Raw genomic sequence first — 18,459 nt, 5'->3', positions numbered from 1 at the left:
CTCAACCTAACTATATAGCCCACTAAGATAAATACTAATAGTCATCGGAGAAAATGAAAAATCATCAGAGAAATGAAGAGTTTATCGGAGAAGATGAAGAGTTCATCTGATAAGATAAAAAAGTTAGTGTTTACTCTTCTTTTAATGTCACAACTTCTGAAGTTCTTGGAGAAGAGCTGAGGGACTTGCTCATGTGGATATCATAGAGGCGCGGACATTGCTCTGAGATCTATCGAAGCATCAGTGTTGCCGTGTTATCAGGATTGTTCCGTTCACATATCAAAGGTAACAATCCGATCAAAACGTATATTCTACATTCACTTAGATGTTTGGAGGAATCCTTTTCCACTGCGTATGTATATTATTTATCACTAAAGATCCCTACATCATATTCTCATATACACATAAATATTTGCATATCGGAACACATATATCAAGTTATTACATTAAGGACATCCATGGAAATATTCATTATTTTTATTTTACAATTATTCTTGTATTAGATATTGTAATGAATATTGTATAGATTTGTCATTATATTCTATTCCTTAATTTAATTAAAGCTTCTCAAGATATTATTATGTTAATCAAAAAATAGTTCTTTACTAAATAATATCTATTTCTTTTCATTCTAATATATATGAAAAAATTTCACTAAAAAATAAACAAAATCATTGCATATAATTTAATAACATTTCTAGTGTTTTTATTTCATCATTAATCAGATTTCGAAAATACTGACTCTTGTATTATATTATATCAAAAAATCAAAATATTAGATAGAAGTAACAGAAAGGCAATAAATGTCTTTATTTTATAAAATTATATTTTGAGTAAACATATTTCAACACTTCTAAAAGTATAAACGTTCTATTAAAATAATATTGCTTAGTATTGAGGTGTAACTATATAGTATTGCGATGTTATTTAAAACTATAGTTTTGAGGAAAGCATGATCCAGTAGTTTTTATGTTTTTAAAGTTACATTGATAGTGAAAAGCCCTCAATGTGAATTGACGTTGAATTATCTAATCTCATTAAATAATTTAATGAGTTAGGTTAAAATTTTATCAATTCATTATTTGATATTAATTAGTGTGGGTTACGGGTCCAAGCAGACTGAGACTTCCATTGGCCTACACATTTATAAGAATTGTTTTAAAAAAACTTAAAATGAAAATAAAAAACTTAATAGATTTTAATCCGTCTAACTAGAAACTCAAATTTAAAAATTTTAATATTTTATATATATATATATATATATATATATTTTTACAATTGCAAATTTCCAAGTATGCCAAACTGACGGCCGGTCAGATGAATTTTGACGGGCGGCCCGTTAAAGTGTGTATTAATTTTTCATCATTTCATTTCGTTTCATTTCTAATTCGTGTTTATTCTCATTCCATTCCATGGAATTCAGCTGGGCCGATTTGGACCGTCCGAAATTCACTGATAAACTGGGCTGGGCCAAATCATCGTCAAACCCTAAGCAACACGTTCACCAATCCAGCTGTTTTCCATCGAGTACAAAACGGCACTCAAGTAGACAGTCATACGATCACATAGTGCGACCGACTGGAACATCCAATTATACCTCGTCTTATTTTGTCGCCTGGTTTAGTCTCCATATCTGATCTTCCTTAAAGTGATCTGCATCCAAATGCGGGCGACGCAGGCTTTAAACGACAGTCGCCTCGCCCCTCCGCGCATAAGCATCGGAAGAATCGGTCCTAGCGATCTTTGTCCTCCGACTACAGCTAGCCAGGTAACGCTGCCTCCCGCTGTCTGTTCGAGATTTTTGTCCTCGCAAGAACAAATACCTAGGTGCAGTTTCGTTGTCTGTTCTGAATCCTTTCCTGGTTCGTGAATTTGGTTTTTTCTAGGGTTCTCGGTCGTTTACCCTTCCTGAAAATACGTCTTGGTTCCGGCGCCCTTGTATGGGTTTCCAATTTGTATCTTTTTGGGTTGTAAGCCAACTAGAAATGAGGATATAGTCAATGCAGGAAGAAAAATATTTGTTTGTTAGGATGAACAGTTATCTCGTTCCTACTTTTTTATTTTATGTTGGCTGCAAGTTATCAAGTCCAGCGAGCTTATTCCTGAATAGTAGTCCTGTGAAGTTCGTCTTGGTTTTCAGTTCTGATTTCCATTGGTTGTTCTTGAGATGTAGTGTTTCAAACTTGATATTGGATGCCATTTCAAAGTTAGTTACTCCAAACTCCAAAGGGTAATAGAAAGAGTAGTTAATGTCGTGCTCAATTAGTTGGCTTATGGTTGGTGCAATTTTTTTCCCCTAATGTCCACCATTATTGTGGTTTTATATTAATCTTTTACTTGTCATGGTTACATTCCAATCATCCTGCTATTTACCTTTCTTCTATTTTTTTTAATGCAGATTTTGACATAGCTGTCCATCAGAGGACTCATTGCAATTGTGTGAGGTCATAGTGAAACTAGGTGGAGGGAACTAGAAAAGAAATAGGAAATGAGAAAAGAATTTATTGTTATTTTCTGATTGGCGAATAGTTCAAGCAAATTTTTACGGATTCTGATAATTCCTTGTCATCAAGTAAGATGAGTAGGACAAATGGGAGAAAGGAGGTGACTGGTAACTATAATGGAGGAACCTCCGCTCGAACTCGACCTCTCAGCTTTGAAGAGATAATGTTGAAGCGAAAACTCGCAGCTGATGGTAAAGAAAGAACAAGTATCTTGAAGGAACATTTGGTACAAAATGATGTAAAACTGACTTCAGCCCACATGGATAGTGCAAGGGACAATAGGAGCACGAAATATTTTAAGGAGGAGAAGAAAGAAAGATCTCTCAAGACAAAGGAAAAAATAATGAAGGCAAAGGATGGTAATTTGGGGACAACCTACAAGCACAAGCCTGGCTCAAATGAGATGTCAAAGTCAAACTACACAAGTAGCAACAAGGATAAAGAAAGAACAAACGAAAAGCAGACTAATCATAGAAGCAAAGATGACAAAATGCAGACAAGTTTTAGAAATGATCTAAAGAGGAAGCAAATGAAACAAAGCACAGAAAAGGATAAACATGATAATAGAGATAGAAAATCAAGGGAGGAGATACAAAGAAAGGAATATCGTTATGCTGATGAAAAAAATAAATCTGAAACTGAGTACTTTAGTTTGAGAAAGTTTGATAAGTATGATTCAGAGAGACTTCAATATTCAGAATATGCAGAAAGAAATGATAGAAGGAAGGAAGGTTCAAAGCCTTATTTTGAAGAACCCAAGTCAAAAAGAAGGAGATCTAGAAGCCCGGGACAGGAACCAGAACGCTATAGGTCTGTCTCATCCTCTCCTCGGGCACATAAGCGTTCCTATCGTGGATGGGAGCATGAGCATTCATCATTATCATCATTCAAAGAAAAATCAAGGAGAAAGCATTCTGATGGGGACAAGCTGAGAACATCAGGAAATGGTGGATATAACAGTTCCAATTATCATAAACATGGGACTAGGCTTGGTGGCTACTCTCCTAGGAAGAGGAGACCTGAGGCACCTCATAAGAGTCCATCACCAATTCTCCCATCACAAGAACGAAAAGCTGCCAAATGGGATCAGCTTCCTTCAGAGGCAAGGAATTCTGGTTTCATGCTGATGCCTTCTAATGATCAGACAACTGTCACTAAAATACAAGAGCCAGCCTCAACCGCTCCAGTTACAACAGCTACCACCATTCCACAGCGTGCCCCTACTGTAGAGATTCTATCGTCAGAGATTAGTGCATCTGTTGATTCTGTGCAGCTAACTCAAGCAACCCGCCCTATGAGAAGGCTTTATGTAGACAATTTACCTGCATCAGCCTCTGAAAAGGCAGTAGTGGATTTTCTTAATGATCTGTTAGTATCATCAGGTGTTCATCACATCAAAGGAACTAGTCCATGTATCAACTGCATAGTACGTGGAAACGTTACATCAATAGATGATTGATTTATAGTTTGTTATTGTTTACTTTGTTATTTTTTTATTTTGTAGTTTAAGAATTTGATCTTACTATCATAATTGTGTTAATTTATTACAGTTAAATAAAGAGAGAAATCAGGCTCTTGTTGAATTTCTCACACCCCAGGATGCTACTTCTGCCCTCACATTTGATGGAAGATCATTCTCCGGAGCTCTTCTTAAGTTCAGAAGAACAAAAGACTTTGTTGAAGCATTAGTAAGGCCTTTAATTTTCTTTGCTCGTGTATTTGTAACTTTTCTCACGTTAATTACTCAATAGTTTTGTTAATAAACTACATTAATAATTGAGCTTGGAGTTTAGAACTATGCCTTTTCTATTAATCAATTACCACAGCAAGTCTCTTTTTTTTAAAATATTTTTTAACTTTCAGGATTATTGAGTGAAGCTAAATGCATTGTTTCGGTAAAAAGTTGTGGTCTAATGGTGGTTTGTTCATAGCTTTAGTAATTAGGGTCTTTTTTCTACATTTTTTTAATGTTAAACCAAAATATTGAAAAAATCATTTATTCTAGCAAGGTTTAAAATTTCAGTATTAGTCCGATAGGGTGCCTTTTAGGTGTTGAGGCGTCATGGCACTCGTCTTGTTTCAGAATGTGCAAGCTAGCCTGGTTTACATGAATCTCAATCCCTTGATCTCCTTCCATGTGACATGTTCACCTCTTTAAAGAAACAAGAACATATTAGTCTTTCATTATTAATTTACTTTTCATAGAAATAATAAGAAAAGTTATCAAAAAAAATATTTATTTATAAATCCTATAACTACCTTACTAGTAGGGGTCTTTCCACTAATATCTTATTATCAGAAGCCTCTACTAACAATAAAAATATTATATTGCATTGAATAAGAGCATCTGTTCTTGCATCTGATACTAGTATATATTGGAGTTCTAATGCAATTTATCATCATATGGCATAGTGAAACTAGAGTAATCAAAGACCTAGTTTGATGAACTTCAATCATACCCATTTTCATACTAGGTGGTTCTTCCTTGATCCCTATTGCAATGATCATATGTCATCCTTGTATCAACTTCGCAAATAGTGGCTCTAATTGGTTTAGAGTCATGATTGTTGTCTTGAGTAGCATGTGTCCTTGACATGTTGAGCTTCGGTGTTGGAATTGAAGTTACATATATTTCACTGAAAACTGGTCCATTTCACGTTGCTTCCCAATAGATGTGGACCCCATCAAATGTCCACATGTAGATTGAAGGCTCTTGTTGAATTTCTCACACCCCAGGAGCTAAACCAGGCAGTTAATAGTATCATGATGACGACATTTCATTGCCACTTTGACTTTTTCTTTACAGATGCTAGAAGCACCTGGATATTCTTTCCTAATCACTAGTGACTCTCTTATCTCGTTAACTAGTTCTTTAAATTGGATGTTGAAGTTGTCACAAGTTTTGTCTTTCTCTTTCCTATATATTGTTAGAGCTGTGTTTCCCTTTTATTAGTTACCTTGGATGCCTTTGGGTTGAGAATGTTATGATTGTAATTGTGGTTAGACTCACTATGAACTTCTAGGCTGATGTATCAACAAAAACATGGTTTGAAATCTCATTATGTGTTAGGTGAATAGTCAAAACATATCGTTCCGATAAATTACCAAAACTTGATTCTACTTGGCACGGACAATGTCTTCTATGCCGTTGTGTCAATCATGTCGATGGATATCATTTCTTGCCAACACTCGACACCCCTTGACATGCTAAAACACAAATCAAGATCAATTGAGACAATGTGGTTATTTTTTATAGGATGTCAAAATCATACCAATCTAGATGGAAAGCAAACTTTGATATAGTTGTCTTATCATCTTTTTCTTCATTCCATTCCTCGTGCCGCCTTCAATTCGCCACTCGCAACATACATCGAAATGCTAGCACAATATCGAAATATTATCATTCCAATCAAAGGCCGAAACACTAACACTGTTTGTGATTTTGAACCTTGGATAACAATTCTCACTCTAGGGTTGCACCGCCTTTTTTGGTGAAATATCATTTATGTTTATGCCTCTTCGATCTGTTAAGCAATATATTGAGGTGGTAATGGGTCTGACACGTCATTAAGCATTGTTTTATGAGCCTTGATAACACTCTAATTTATCACATCGTCGTATTTGGAACAAATAATAAGAAAAAAGACAATTGTTCGTATTTGAAACAAAGCTAAAATGACTAAATTCTCTGGCTATTGTTCTTCCTTTTTATCATTGCTTGTGGTTGAAGACATTAGAGTGTATATAACCCATCTTCTCTATATGGGTGGTTCTTATTTAGAAAAATTGACAACATAAGTCTATAGTTCTCCCTTCTCTTATAAAATTACTTTCAATTGGAGACATGTGTCATGCTAAAAATAGATCATATTTTTTAAGCAACATACCACTCTTTTGTATAGAACAATGAGAAAATGGATCAATTTCTTTCTTAGCCATTTGAAGACTTCGTGTAATATGGATTCATACTACAATTTTCCTTAAGTTTGGGTCAGATTCTTCATTTTATTACTACCACTAAGTTATAACATACAATAATAGGCAAAATTAGCAAAATCATGTGAACAGGATCAATTTTTCTCTTTTTTATTTTACCTGCCTTCAATCTACATGTGGACACTGCAAAAGAATAAAAAATAAGTCAAAAGCCATTTGGAATTATCTTAAGATATTGTATATTTGAGGATCATCACTACAAGAGAACCGTTTCTATCTCAGTTATGAGTATTGTAATGTCAAATTAAGATAACAACACAAATTTAAGAAGGTATATCAGTACCATTTTGGATCAATAAATCACAATGTCTTTGATCTCTAACCTGGTTTCGCTAACTATATTTGGCTCTATGTTTGGTTAACCTTGTACACTATAATTCATAACGGTTCTATTGCCATATCAATTTTATTTATGTACATCAGAATCTTTGTCCTTAGAATATTTTTTTCTTTTTCATTTGAGGTGATAACATAGCTAGATTTTAAGATCATGATTATCATAACTATTTATGGTCAGCTATATGAATTTTATTCCTCCACTAAGCTGTGCAATGTTATATCACTAGTACATTCAATTAAATAAATTAATTTGTATTACTTTAGCTACTTTTTCCTTTGATCTCCCTCTACCTGTTATATCCTTTATTCTAATAGATTCAACTCTTCTAGTTACATAATCTATTGGTTGTATTTGAACAATGCCCATATCATCTCAACATATTTTCTACTTACCTAATTGCTCTTGGATAGTACTATATGATTTTCAGAATTCCACACATTTTTCTAAGCATTCTTATCTCTACTACATCAATTTGTTTAGATTTTTTTACTAGTGCAACTCTCTAATACATAAAGAATGGCATATTGTACCACAAGCTTATAAAAGGTTCCTTTTTAGCTTAAGGAATTACAATGACCACAAAAGACTTCAAAAGCTTCTATCATTATTTGACCATCCATATTTTATCTTATTAATGACTTAATATTCTTGCTAATTTTTTCCCAAAACTACATTTTATATATTCAATTTTTGTTCTACTTATCTTAATTTTTTAGTCTTTGAAGTTTTTCTCTTCAATTCAAACTTGAATTTAATCTAATTATGCACTTATCTATTTAATCTAATTCACCCATGAGGAAAGATAAAACTAGTGTCAACCCTGTTCCAATGTCACCCTTGTCGGTCGAAATAGAATGACATTTTTAGACCATACACTATAACTGCCCAGATTATTTGCAAATTTTGAGCAGGCTCCAGCAATCATATGATCAATATCACACCTGATATAATACTTCCTTTATGTGCTAGTCACTATTCCAAAGGCTAGTAGCCATCCGTGATTTACCTCCTCCGTGTTGGCCTTGGGACGGGTTGGCAGGGGCGCTGGGGGAGAGCGTATTCACCTTTTGCCATAATATCACACCTGATATAGAATTTGCTCTTGTACACTGTTTGATGCTTGATTAAGCAACATAATTTATGACTTTTTCATTTAGCCAAGTCTATTTCAGTAAACCAATAAAGGTCCATATTTGAGACTGTTCTAGTCAGAGAGGCACCTGAGTTATGGTTGTTTGAGGGAGGGCACACTGACCTGGTGGAGAGTGGTGAAGGGAGTGTTCATGAACCCTTTACCCATGCCCTTCAAGGGATTCAAATGTTTAAGGTTGTCATGTTTTCCTAGATGCATCAAACGCTAAGATTTTGAATTTTCCTATTGTGGGTTAAATCCTGGTGTCCTTTGAACATTATGTATTGCACTGGGCGGAGAGATAGGGCCCTTTTGCCGTTCTAGAATTGATGTCTGTTCTCATCCTTGTGCTTCTTTGACTTTTTTTTAACAAAAAATTACTTGCTGATATAACCATGAATGTTAAACTAATGTCCATCATAACAGTGAGCTGGTCATCTGCATTCCTATGACTTACTTGCATGTGTTTGGTTCTTTATCATTCTGATAGTTTTTCATATCCACTGTATGATGCATCTAATGCTAATTAGTAGTTACTTCCTGTTAGTGGTTCACTAAGTAATTTTGTGCCACCTAATGTTTGTTGAATTCATTTTGTTCATTAAAAAAAGTTTGTGTGTTCCTTTTGATTGCACCTGAATATAGCTTCTCAATCTGACTTTCTTGGTGTCTTTATTTTTAACTTATTTCTTTTTTAATCTGGATGTTGAAGGGTGCTTTCTTTCTGTAACATTATTTAATAAATAAAAATAAGTTAATAGGGATTGGGGACTTGTTGAATACTATATTTTTGTTTGGTAAACATCCATATACCATAAGATTGTTAATCTTTTATCACCAGCAAAAGACATAAAACATTTTGTTTGAACTCTTTTCGATCACTATGGTTATTCATTCCACTAGATTCATTCCTCCTCATTCTCCCGTCACCATTATATTGAAAATCATGTAAAAATTCATTCAATTCCAATTTCATTATTGCCATTCTTTCCATGATTCCAAATGTGTTGAAATACAGGAATGCTCTCTGCTATCAAATGAGGCCTCACTTTTATGTGATTAATTTCCATTACTGATTATAGCAATTGATGCATCTGATTAGTGTAAAATCATTAGATTTGCAATTGTACTTCATTATTTTTCTTTTGGTACTTGAATGGGTGGTATTAGTTAGTCCATTGTTTGAGTTTTAATTGTATCTGATTTTAACTGAGAAATGGTTGATGGTGTTCACAAGTTAAATTCAATTTAACATTCCTAAAGTTCTAGGGGACTAGGATTAAATCTACCAGACTCTATATTCCTTGAATCTTTGGAATCAGGATTATTTGTTTTTTACAAAGTTCTTTCGTCTTGAGACATTCCTGTAGATTGCTTTTGAGGTTCCTATTAGCAATTTTTACCCTATTTTTTGCTTTTTGGGTTTGCAATAGGAGTGGTAATTGTTTTCTCCAATCGAGCATTGTCTGACTATCACATTGAAATCTCTTTTAAATAGGGTAATTTTATTGGGTGTATCATAATTCACATTCATGATCGTGACAAAGCGAGGACTTTATAAAGCTGATTCCAGGTGTTGTGCAAGATGTACAGCTTATACTCAACTGATTTCTGGTGATTAACTTTTAATAGAGTCCCTTCTTGGTGAATCATTCTGCGGTATATGCCTTAAATTTATGGGAAGTTATACAAAATGATATTTAGTCAACTATCAACGAACATGTCACCCTTCTGCAGAATTGAGGTTACACAATCCAAGACATCATGACTTGGTTCAGGAGAACTAAACTTGCCCACTACTTGCAATGATATTTAATAGTATCAAAAGTGATACAGCTTCTTTGATTTTTCTCCATTCTTATTTTTCATTGTCCCTTCCCGCAAAGATATATTTTTAATGCAAGTTATTATAATGCAAAGATTATACTCTCGTTTTCATATATGTATGTCTTTTTCTAACAGAGCCTTTTGGTATCTCAGCATAAGTTTTCTATTTATCTTCTCCTTTTCGTTATATATATATATATATAAATATATTTTTGGCATATAATTTTGGTGTTTTTATGCAGAAATATATTCTAATTGAGTATTCATGAAATTTCTTTTCAAACTTGTGTTATGTTTTTTTAGCTCAACTTCTATATGAATTTATTCATATTCTCTTTTAGGCTGTTAATTACTAGAAGATGAGTGCATTTTCTTGAACTATGTTGACAAAATATACTTGGTATCGTCCTCTTCTTTATCATTTAATGAAAAATTTGAGAAAATTGTTCTTGATACTTGTTGTATAGCATTAAAGATGAATGCAATAGAATACTATTAAATGATGAGAAAATAAAAGAGGGATGAAATTCTTATTTTCATCAATTTTTAATAAAGGTTTAGGTGATTAATTTAATTTAGGTAATTTAAATAGGTCAAAGAAGTAAAGAAATTTAAATTTTTATTATATAATCCAAACTTCTGAAGCAGAACAACATTTAAATGAGATGCAAAATGAAAAAAATAGTTGGATCAAATGATATTGCGATAGAGTTATTGAAGTGCCTAGAGAAATAATGTATTGAATAACTTACAAAGTTATTCAACCTAATATTGAAAATGAAAAAAATGTCTGATGAGTGGAGGGTAAGCATTCTAGTTCCCTTATATAAGAATAAAGGAGATGTGCAAAATTATGCGAACTATAGAGATATTAAACTAACGAGTCATATCATGAAATTTTAGGAAAGAATAATAGAAAAAAAAGATTAAGGAAGAAAGGAGACCACGTTGATCAAAAATTAATTTGAATTCATGCCTGGAAGGTCAATAATTGAAAAGTATCGAGAACAGAAACAAGACTTATACAAGATATTTGTCGACTTAGAAAAACCTTATGATATAGTTCCAAGGAAAATTATATAGAGAATTCTAGAAAAGAGGTGTTAGTGTAGCATATATTAAAATAATTAAGAATATGTATGAAGATGTAATGACAAAAGTGAAGACTTCATGATTAACCGAAACGTTTCCTATAAAGATATGATTATACCAAGGATTAGCTCTAAGTCTTTATCTTTTTACACTAATCGTGAACGAACTCACTCGATACATCCAAGACATGGTATCGTGTTGCATATTATATTGTTTTGACAAATGAAACATGTGAAGGAATAAATGTTAGACTGGAATTTTGGTAGGAAATGCTAAAAGTGTAAAGTTTTAGGCTTTGTAAGTAAAGACAAAATATATAAAATTTAAGTTTAGTGAGATTAGACATAATGAAACAATTGTTAATATAGAAAATGACGAATTGTTTGTAACTGAGAACTTTAAATATTTAGGATTATTTTTACAAAAGATGGAGGAATTGAGAGATGTCTTACATTTATTTTTTTTTGTAACCGGTATCCAAGAGATGTTTTATATAGAATATAAGCAGGATAGTTGAAATGGAGGAGAGTATTCTTTGTGATCGTAAAGTACCTCTAAAATTTAAATGGAAATTCTACTAAATGACGATTAGACCTACTATGTTATATGAAGTTAAATATTGGGCTATGACTCGAGTACATGATCAGAAGATGAGAATTGCATAGATGGAGATGTTAAGGTGGTGTGAGGATATATGAGGATGAACTATTAAGGGAAAACTTAGAAAGGCACGTTTAAGATGATTCAAATATGTACTTAGACGACTAATAAATGTTCCAGTTAGGCAATATGAAACTATGATAGATATGTACATCAAATGAGGAAGAGAAAGATCATAAAAGACTTAGTTAGTAACGATAAAATAAGATAAAATTTATTTAAATATGGATGATGGTATAATAGGGGTGAGAGTCCAATAGCGTAGAAGGATTTATATAGCTAACCCACCTAATGGGATAAAACTTGGATGTTGTATACTTGTTGTATAGCACTTTATACCAAGTGCAGCTTGCCATGTAATATTACCTTAGGTCTGTCATGTATACATTATACTTGTGCTCACACATTAGTCATCCTTTTATGGAAGATCCTGGCACAAGGTGTGTGTTTAGGACTCATTGTGCTTGGAAGGTACCACAATGCATCTACTAAGGGGCTTTTCTGTCAGTCACAATTCTTTTACTTGATCATGTCATCATGCCAGTTAGAGAAAATAAAATATATGTATGTCTTCTGTGTTAAATACGTTGTCATTCCTATCCAAAGGAATGCCATCTCACTTCCTCTCTTTCCCTGCCTAGTTCTTAAGTTGTCTTTGGGATATTAATGCGGCTGAACCAAGTGTGAAAAATCATATTCATCCAAAATCTTTAAAAGGACTAAGATCAGGCAAGGGTCTGACACAAGAGTGAACCCGTGAAGTTAATTTATGATGTTCACATAATTTTTTTTTATTTCCTTTTTCCTTTTGTGGGAATCCCTGATCAAGTTTCCAGTTTATTAAGGTACGCATAGTTCATCCTGTGGACACAGACTGCTCTGAGAAATGCTGAAATGCTAAACTCATTTTATTAATTTCTGTCAAATGGTGGAAATCTAATGTCTCTGTCATCCCATCTGGAACATAATGATAATCCTAGTGTCTAATTATCTTTTGGTATCCATTATCAAATATTTAGTACCTTGTTATGAGTAGGTTTATAAAGATTCCCTTATGTGAATGTGATCAAAACAATAAGAGGTAATACAAATGCAAGTTATCACAAGTCTAATATGAGGGGAAGGTGAAGCAAGTTTTGTAAGCCTAAGACACGAGAAATACTGGTGAGTCTTCTATCTTAGGGTAGAGAAGGATGCTGCTGGAAGGTAATTGTTTCTAGCAATATCACTATGCCAATTCATATATTACGTTAAACATTTTAGAATTTTTGGTCTTGTTGTCTGACTAGTAGCAGAAGATGAGCAGGATATTAGTTAGTTAATCTGCTATTTTCCAAAGGAAGTTCTGTTATTCTATGATTAATTATACTTCTCTAGATCTACTTCAGTTAACCATTTATGTTTAGCTAGATGTATTTGTAAAATTCCTTCTTTTGTAGCTATTTCGATAACTTCATGCACTAATGATTGTAAAATGAGAAATCAGCTTTGATTGTTTGATTAACCATGTATACATAGCCATTACTTGTTGTCTGTAGATACTCTCAGCTCTCAGTCAGAACTTCACGCATTACAAAGTAAAGAAGTATCATTTGACCTAACAAAAGAAAAAACAAAGTGAAGTATCAGATTTAATATATATTTTTATACAAGCTTTTTCTGTGCTTTCCATCCATTTATTCAACTTAAACTAATTTCAACTTGTCATTTACCATACTTTCATCTTTACCAGTACTGACATTAACCTGATGTATCTGTGGGATGTGTAGTGCCTTTGATGTTAAAATTTCTAGGATAGTAGAACTCTTGTTAAGGTTCATGTGTGGAAGTTTCTAGAGATATAAGGGATTTTCTTTTATTTTATGGGACATCTTAAAGTTGGATTGTCAACTTGATATGAGCAACCAAAATCTCAGTTCCATTTCTGTGCTTGCGTCTACGTGAACAGTTGTGTCCATTCTCCTTCTATCAGATGGATCATATTATCCATTCATACACGAGTTTAGGAGCGGGTATTACTACCCATGTCGCAATCATATGGACTAGTATTACCATATAATATTGATCAACCTTGTGTTTTATGCCTCAGTACAATAAAAAATTTAAGAATGTAAAAGATGTTAGTATGTGTCTCCATCTACACTGTAGCATACTGATGTATTTACCACCCAGTAGAGTCTGGTAGATATTTCATTCTTTAACAGGGATGTTGATTTTTTGCGTTTATATGCCTTACAAAATCTTTTCATTTGTGAAAATGTACCTGTTATTGCTTTTCATCAGTTGTAAAAATACCTAATCATTGTGATGGTGTGCCACTGATTGTACTTAAAACTAGTAGCTATATCACCAGGCAATCCTTTTCAATGAATTGATATGTACAATGCACGTGCAGGCTCGCATGTGACTAAACTCTTTTTTTTTTTTAATGGTTCTTGTGAATTGTTAATTCTTCTTGTTTAGAGTCTTTATGGGTTCAACGTGCATTTTGATTTATATTAAGGTTGATATTCTGTAGCAGGTTTTCAGACAGTTCCTATTTTCATGCAGACTGGTGCTCCAGAGAAACGACAGGAAGAGATAAGGGCCGTGGCTGACATTGTGAGGGATTCACCCCACAAGGTACATGCCCATTAGCTTTTCTCTTTAATCACAGAGTATTTATGACTTTGCTTTTGGCTAGTTGTTGTAGCTTGCTTGATTAACAATATTGCGTATTACTAAAGGAAACATATTAGATCTGATCTAATTGGTCCTTCATTATACAGCAAAACTTCTAGTATGTCTCGTATCTGTACATGGAGTTCAGGGTCACATGCGCTGTTTGCATACCTCTAGCTCATTAACTTCCCTGATACACATGATTATTTTTATTCTGTTATAGTCATTTCATCATGATCATTACCATTTATTACCTGTGTTTAACTTGCATGTTAAATTATTATAATTCTTGATTTCATGCAAAGTTGGATATATCAATGTGAATAAAGGTATACACCTAAATTATCAAGTTACTAACAAAATTTTGTTAGGGTACGGAAAATAAAATATCATACACAAGTTGGGAGTAGGCTCATGTCCATCAAGTGTTTCTTTGAAATCACCAATGAGTTGCTAGTAGTACAAGTGGGAGAGCTAATTAGAGTTTTTTCTCATTCTTCTTACAAAGCTCGTCTTCACTCTGTTAGTTAAATAGTTCATGAAAGACTGCTTATTTTGTCAAGCATATAACTTAAACACCTAAAGTGTGGTTGAGTTGCACAAGACCTTAGTACATGAACATTTCATTTTTATCTTTCCTAGATACTTTTAATGGCCATGCTTTTCTAACTATCTCTAAGGATCATGCTCCATCCCATATATGTATGCCTGATTTGTTGACCAATAAGGAATATATATTTCATATGTTATGCCAATTTGAACATTGACAGCTTTTAGATATGATTTTGAAATTCACTTTTAGGCCATCTTATCTTTTCCTACCCATTGGCCAGAACTGTTAGCAAAGTGGGCTTAAAATAGGTTACAATGCAATTCAATTATCTTGAGATCCCTATTCTTTAACATTCCATTATAAGGAGGTTTGTTAGTTGTTCAATCATCACCTTTAGATAAAGAAAATAAAAAATGATTGACATTAAAGGATAGATGATTCTTCTAGGAAGAACATATTCTCGTATCATACATATAAATACCTAGTTTGTATGTGTTATTCCAGTGTATATGTATAAAGTTTGAATTAAAATATATTCTTTCCAAAGATGATTTCCTAATTTTATATGTGAATGATCTGGTTAATGCTAGTCATTTTATTTTCAATTTTTAGAATGTAAAAGCTATTTAATATATGTAAATTGCCATGAAAACCCCAATTTGTTGTTACTAAGTTCCTTAAGATTGACCAAGTGAAATCATCAATTTGAACTGAAACACCTAAACATATTCATTATCTTACATGAATCAACTTTTGAAGATATCAATGGTTAAAGAGTGGGCGGTTGAAACGGAGAGGTATACTGATGTTTTCATCATGCAGACTGTTGGTCAAAAAGAAATTTTTCATAAGATTGTGATTTGATCCATCCTACTTTGTGGTTTAAAGTGTTGAACTATTAGGGAACAACGTATACAAAACAATAATCTAGCAACAATGAGAATGTTAACGGGAGTGTGGGATAAAAATAATAAGAGAAGAAAATATTATTATTGAGGAATAATTAGGTTTGCTTCAATAGTGAAGAAAATGAGAAAAAATAAATTGAGATAGATATGTTCAAAGGTGATGGTCCAATAGATTTTGTTAGTACATGAGTTGAATTTATAAGTGTGGTAGGTGTAAGGTGTCGAGGGAGATTAAAGAAAGACTAGCTAAGATAATTTTAAAAAACATATATATGTTTGGTTATACAGCCTACATATGTCATTTATCATAGTTGATGTTCTCAACATCTAATGCTGGTTATATTCTATTTTGTATTCCAGATCTTCATAGGAGGAATTTCTGAGGATATCTCATCTAGTCTTGTAAGTTTATCGAAATTATTTTTTAAAATAGAAAAAAAAAATTCTACAGATTAGTTTTATGAACTAGATTGTGATCTTCCATGGTTGTGCAACTTCAGTTCGGTCACATTGACTGTTGAGTTATTCTTTTAGCTTGAAGAGATTGTCAGTGCATATGGGGATCTTAAATCATATCGCTTTGGGTTTGAGAAGAAACATAATGGACCATGTGCTTTTCTCGAGGTACAAATTTGTGATTCATGCTTTTGACATGACTGAAGTTGCTGATACTGAAATTTGGTACGACAGTATGAAGACCATGCAGTTACTTTAAAGGCATGCTCTGGGCTAAATGGGATGAAGCTTGGTGGGCATATTCTAACTGTAGTGCAAGCTCTTCCTGATTTCCAGGTCGAGGTACTTTTATTTTCAAAGTCATCTATTTCGCATAAGTTAGGTTAATGAGATATCTGACCTGCCACTATAATGGTTTTCAGGAAAAAACAGAGTGTGCTCCATGTTATGATATTCCTGTGCATGCCAAGCCACTACTTGCCCCATCAACTAAAGTCCTTCATTTAAAAAATGTGGTATGTGAAACCAAACAATGTTTGTTTTCGACTGTGTAAAGATAGAAATATTGTTAGTGACATGTTAATTTCTTGAGTTACCTCTTACTAAGACCTTTTTTTGAGAAGTTCAATGAGGAGTTTATGCTGCTTTCTGAATCCGAACTGGAGGAAGTGTTAGATGATGTACGTTTGGAGTGCACGAGGTCTGTATACTTGCATGTCTGTCATTATTCTCAATGTCGAAAGCATCATGATGGATTAGTTTTTGAATTGCAGGTTTGGAACTGTAAAAGAAGTCAATCTCGTAAGATACAACGACAACCAAGTAGCTGTTGCTGGAGCTTGTGAAACGTGTAATAATGAAGATTCCATCGAGATAGAATGCAGAACAGAGGATCCAAGCGATCAGCATCAACACAGTCAAGATCTAATGCGTGAAGGAGACATTGAAAGTGCAGGAGATACCAGCAACGGTAGTGGTGAAGATGTGCTGCGAATCGATGACTCTTCTGCAATAGAGATACAACATATTGCTGATGTGGAAATTGGCCAACAACTGGAATCTAACAAGGTCACAAGTATGAATGAAGAACAGATTGGCCCAAGTCCAGGTTCATCGTCACCGAAACTAGATACGGTAGATGCCGAAATTGGAAGTAGCTCTTGCCGGAATGTTACTGCTGCTGAACCTGCAGAATCCACAATTGATCGAATGGACTCCAGAACAGTAGTAGACAAAGGAACTGGGGATAGCGACGAGTTTGCGTTCGAACCAGGCAGTATATTTGTGGAGTTCTTAAGGAAAGAAGCAGCTTGCACGGCTGCACACTCATTGCACGGTCGAACTTATGGCGAACAGATTGTCACAGCTGGCTTCTTCCCGTACGATAAGTATACAGCACGATTCCATGGATCAAAGCAGTCATGACAGTGATTCAGACTTTAAAATTGATCTTCATAGTAAATGAAGGTTTTACGGAAGTAGAACTTGACAAAGACATCGGAGGTTGTTAGTTATTATTACCCATATGTAAGTACAAATATCGATATTCCAATTTCCTCTGCTAGATTGCCTCCAGATTTTGCTGCTGACTTTCTACTCAAATATGAGCAACATGGAAAATGAGTCTGTTATGTGACTGGAACATTTACCTGCTTACTGTCTTAAGAATTTCATTCACATTGTCGAAAATGGAATTGGTTGATGGGGGATGAAATAGTTATTCAATATATTTTTTAAAATTGGGTTCATAAAATGAAAAAATATATATTCATACACATGTATTAGTAGTTTGGTAGATCTCATTTTTTATATATGTATTCAGTTGGCAAAGATTATTAACTAATAGATAGGGAAGCCTTTAAATTATGAAAATATTCATAAAAAATATCTTGTGTTATGTATTGAATTTTTTTTTTTCTTTTCTCTTCTCCCAAAGTTGTCTCCCATGTGTGCTAAACGTTTGCTCGCCGTCGTTCTCTTGTCGTGTAAATACCTCTATGCATCATCGACCGTCGACTCTCTTCGTCTTTCTATTTATATTTATTCCCTTCTCTTCAAAACAGCAACAGTATGGCCAACAGCAGCATGCTCAATGTTATTACAGTCCGTAGGACCATTAGCTGGAGGTTGATACGAAATACTTGTTGTAAGATAAATATATTTTATTTTAGTAGGTCGATTTATAAATAATTATTCGATTGTAATAGAGGTCTCGGGTAAGGATTTGCTGTCAAGTGGAGTACCTCTTGCGGGCATGATTAATTCAAACTTTTGCTCATAATCTAATTCAACTAATTTGATTTGTCTAGGTTAATTGATTTGGTAGATTT

The 18,459-nt window shown here is 33.6% G+C and overlaps 1 protein-coding gene across 2 annotated transcripts; it reads left to right on the top strand.

Moving 5' to 3' along the window:
* Window positions 1-1,616: 1,616 nt before the first annotated feature.
* LOC122024480 lies at window positions 1,617-17,856 on the top strand. Of its 2 annotated transcripts, none has more exons than XM_042583116.1 (10): window positions 1,617-1,768; window positions 2,399-3,930; window positions 4,055-4,192; window positions 14,102-14,173; window positions 16,034-16,075; window positions 16,208-16,297; window positions 16,364-16,465; window positions 16,552-16,644; window positions 16,753-16,829; window positions 16,903-17,856. In XM_042583116.1, exons 2-10 carry the CDS (start codon window positions 2,578-2,580, stop codon window positions 17,552-17,554), a joined length of 2,619 nt encoding a protein of 872 aa, XP_042439050.1. In that variant the 5' UTR covers window positions 1,617-1,768; window positions 2,399-2,577; the 3' UTR covers window positions 17,555-17,856. The 2 variants fall into 2 exon arrangements, with proteins under 2 accessions (XP_042439050.1, XP_042439049.1); XM_042583115.1 differs by having other exon boundaries at window positions 16,364-16,471.
* Window positions 17,857-18,459: the final 603 nt, after the last annotated feature.

Source organism: Zingiber officinale, chromosome 9B (genome assembly GCF_018446385.1).
Source record: "Zingiber officinale cultivar Zhangliang chromosome 9B, Zo_v1.1, whole genome shotgun sequence".
NCBI classification, from domain to species: domain Eukaryota; kingdom Viridiplantae; phylum Streptophyta; class Magnoliopsida; order Zingiberales; family Zingiberaceae; genus Zingiber; species Zingiber officinale.
This window is presented reverse-complemented; position numbering and strand designations above follow the sequence as displayed.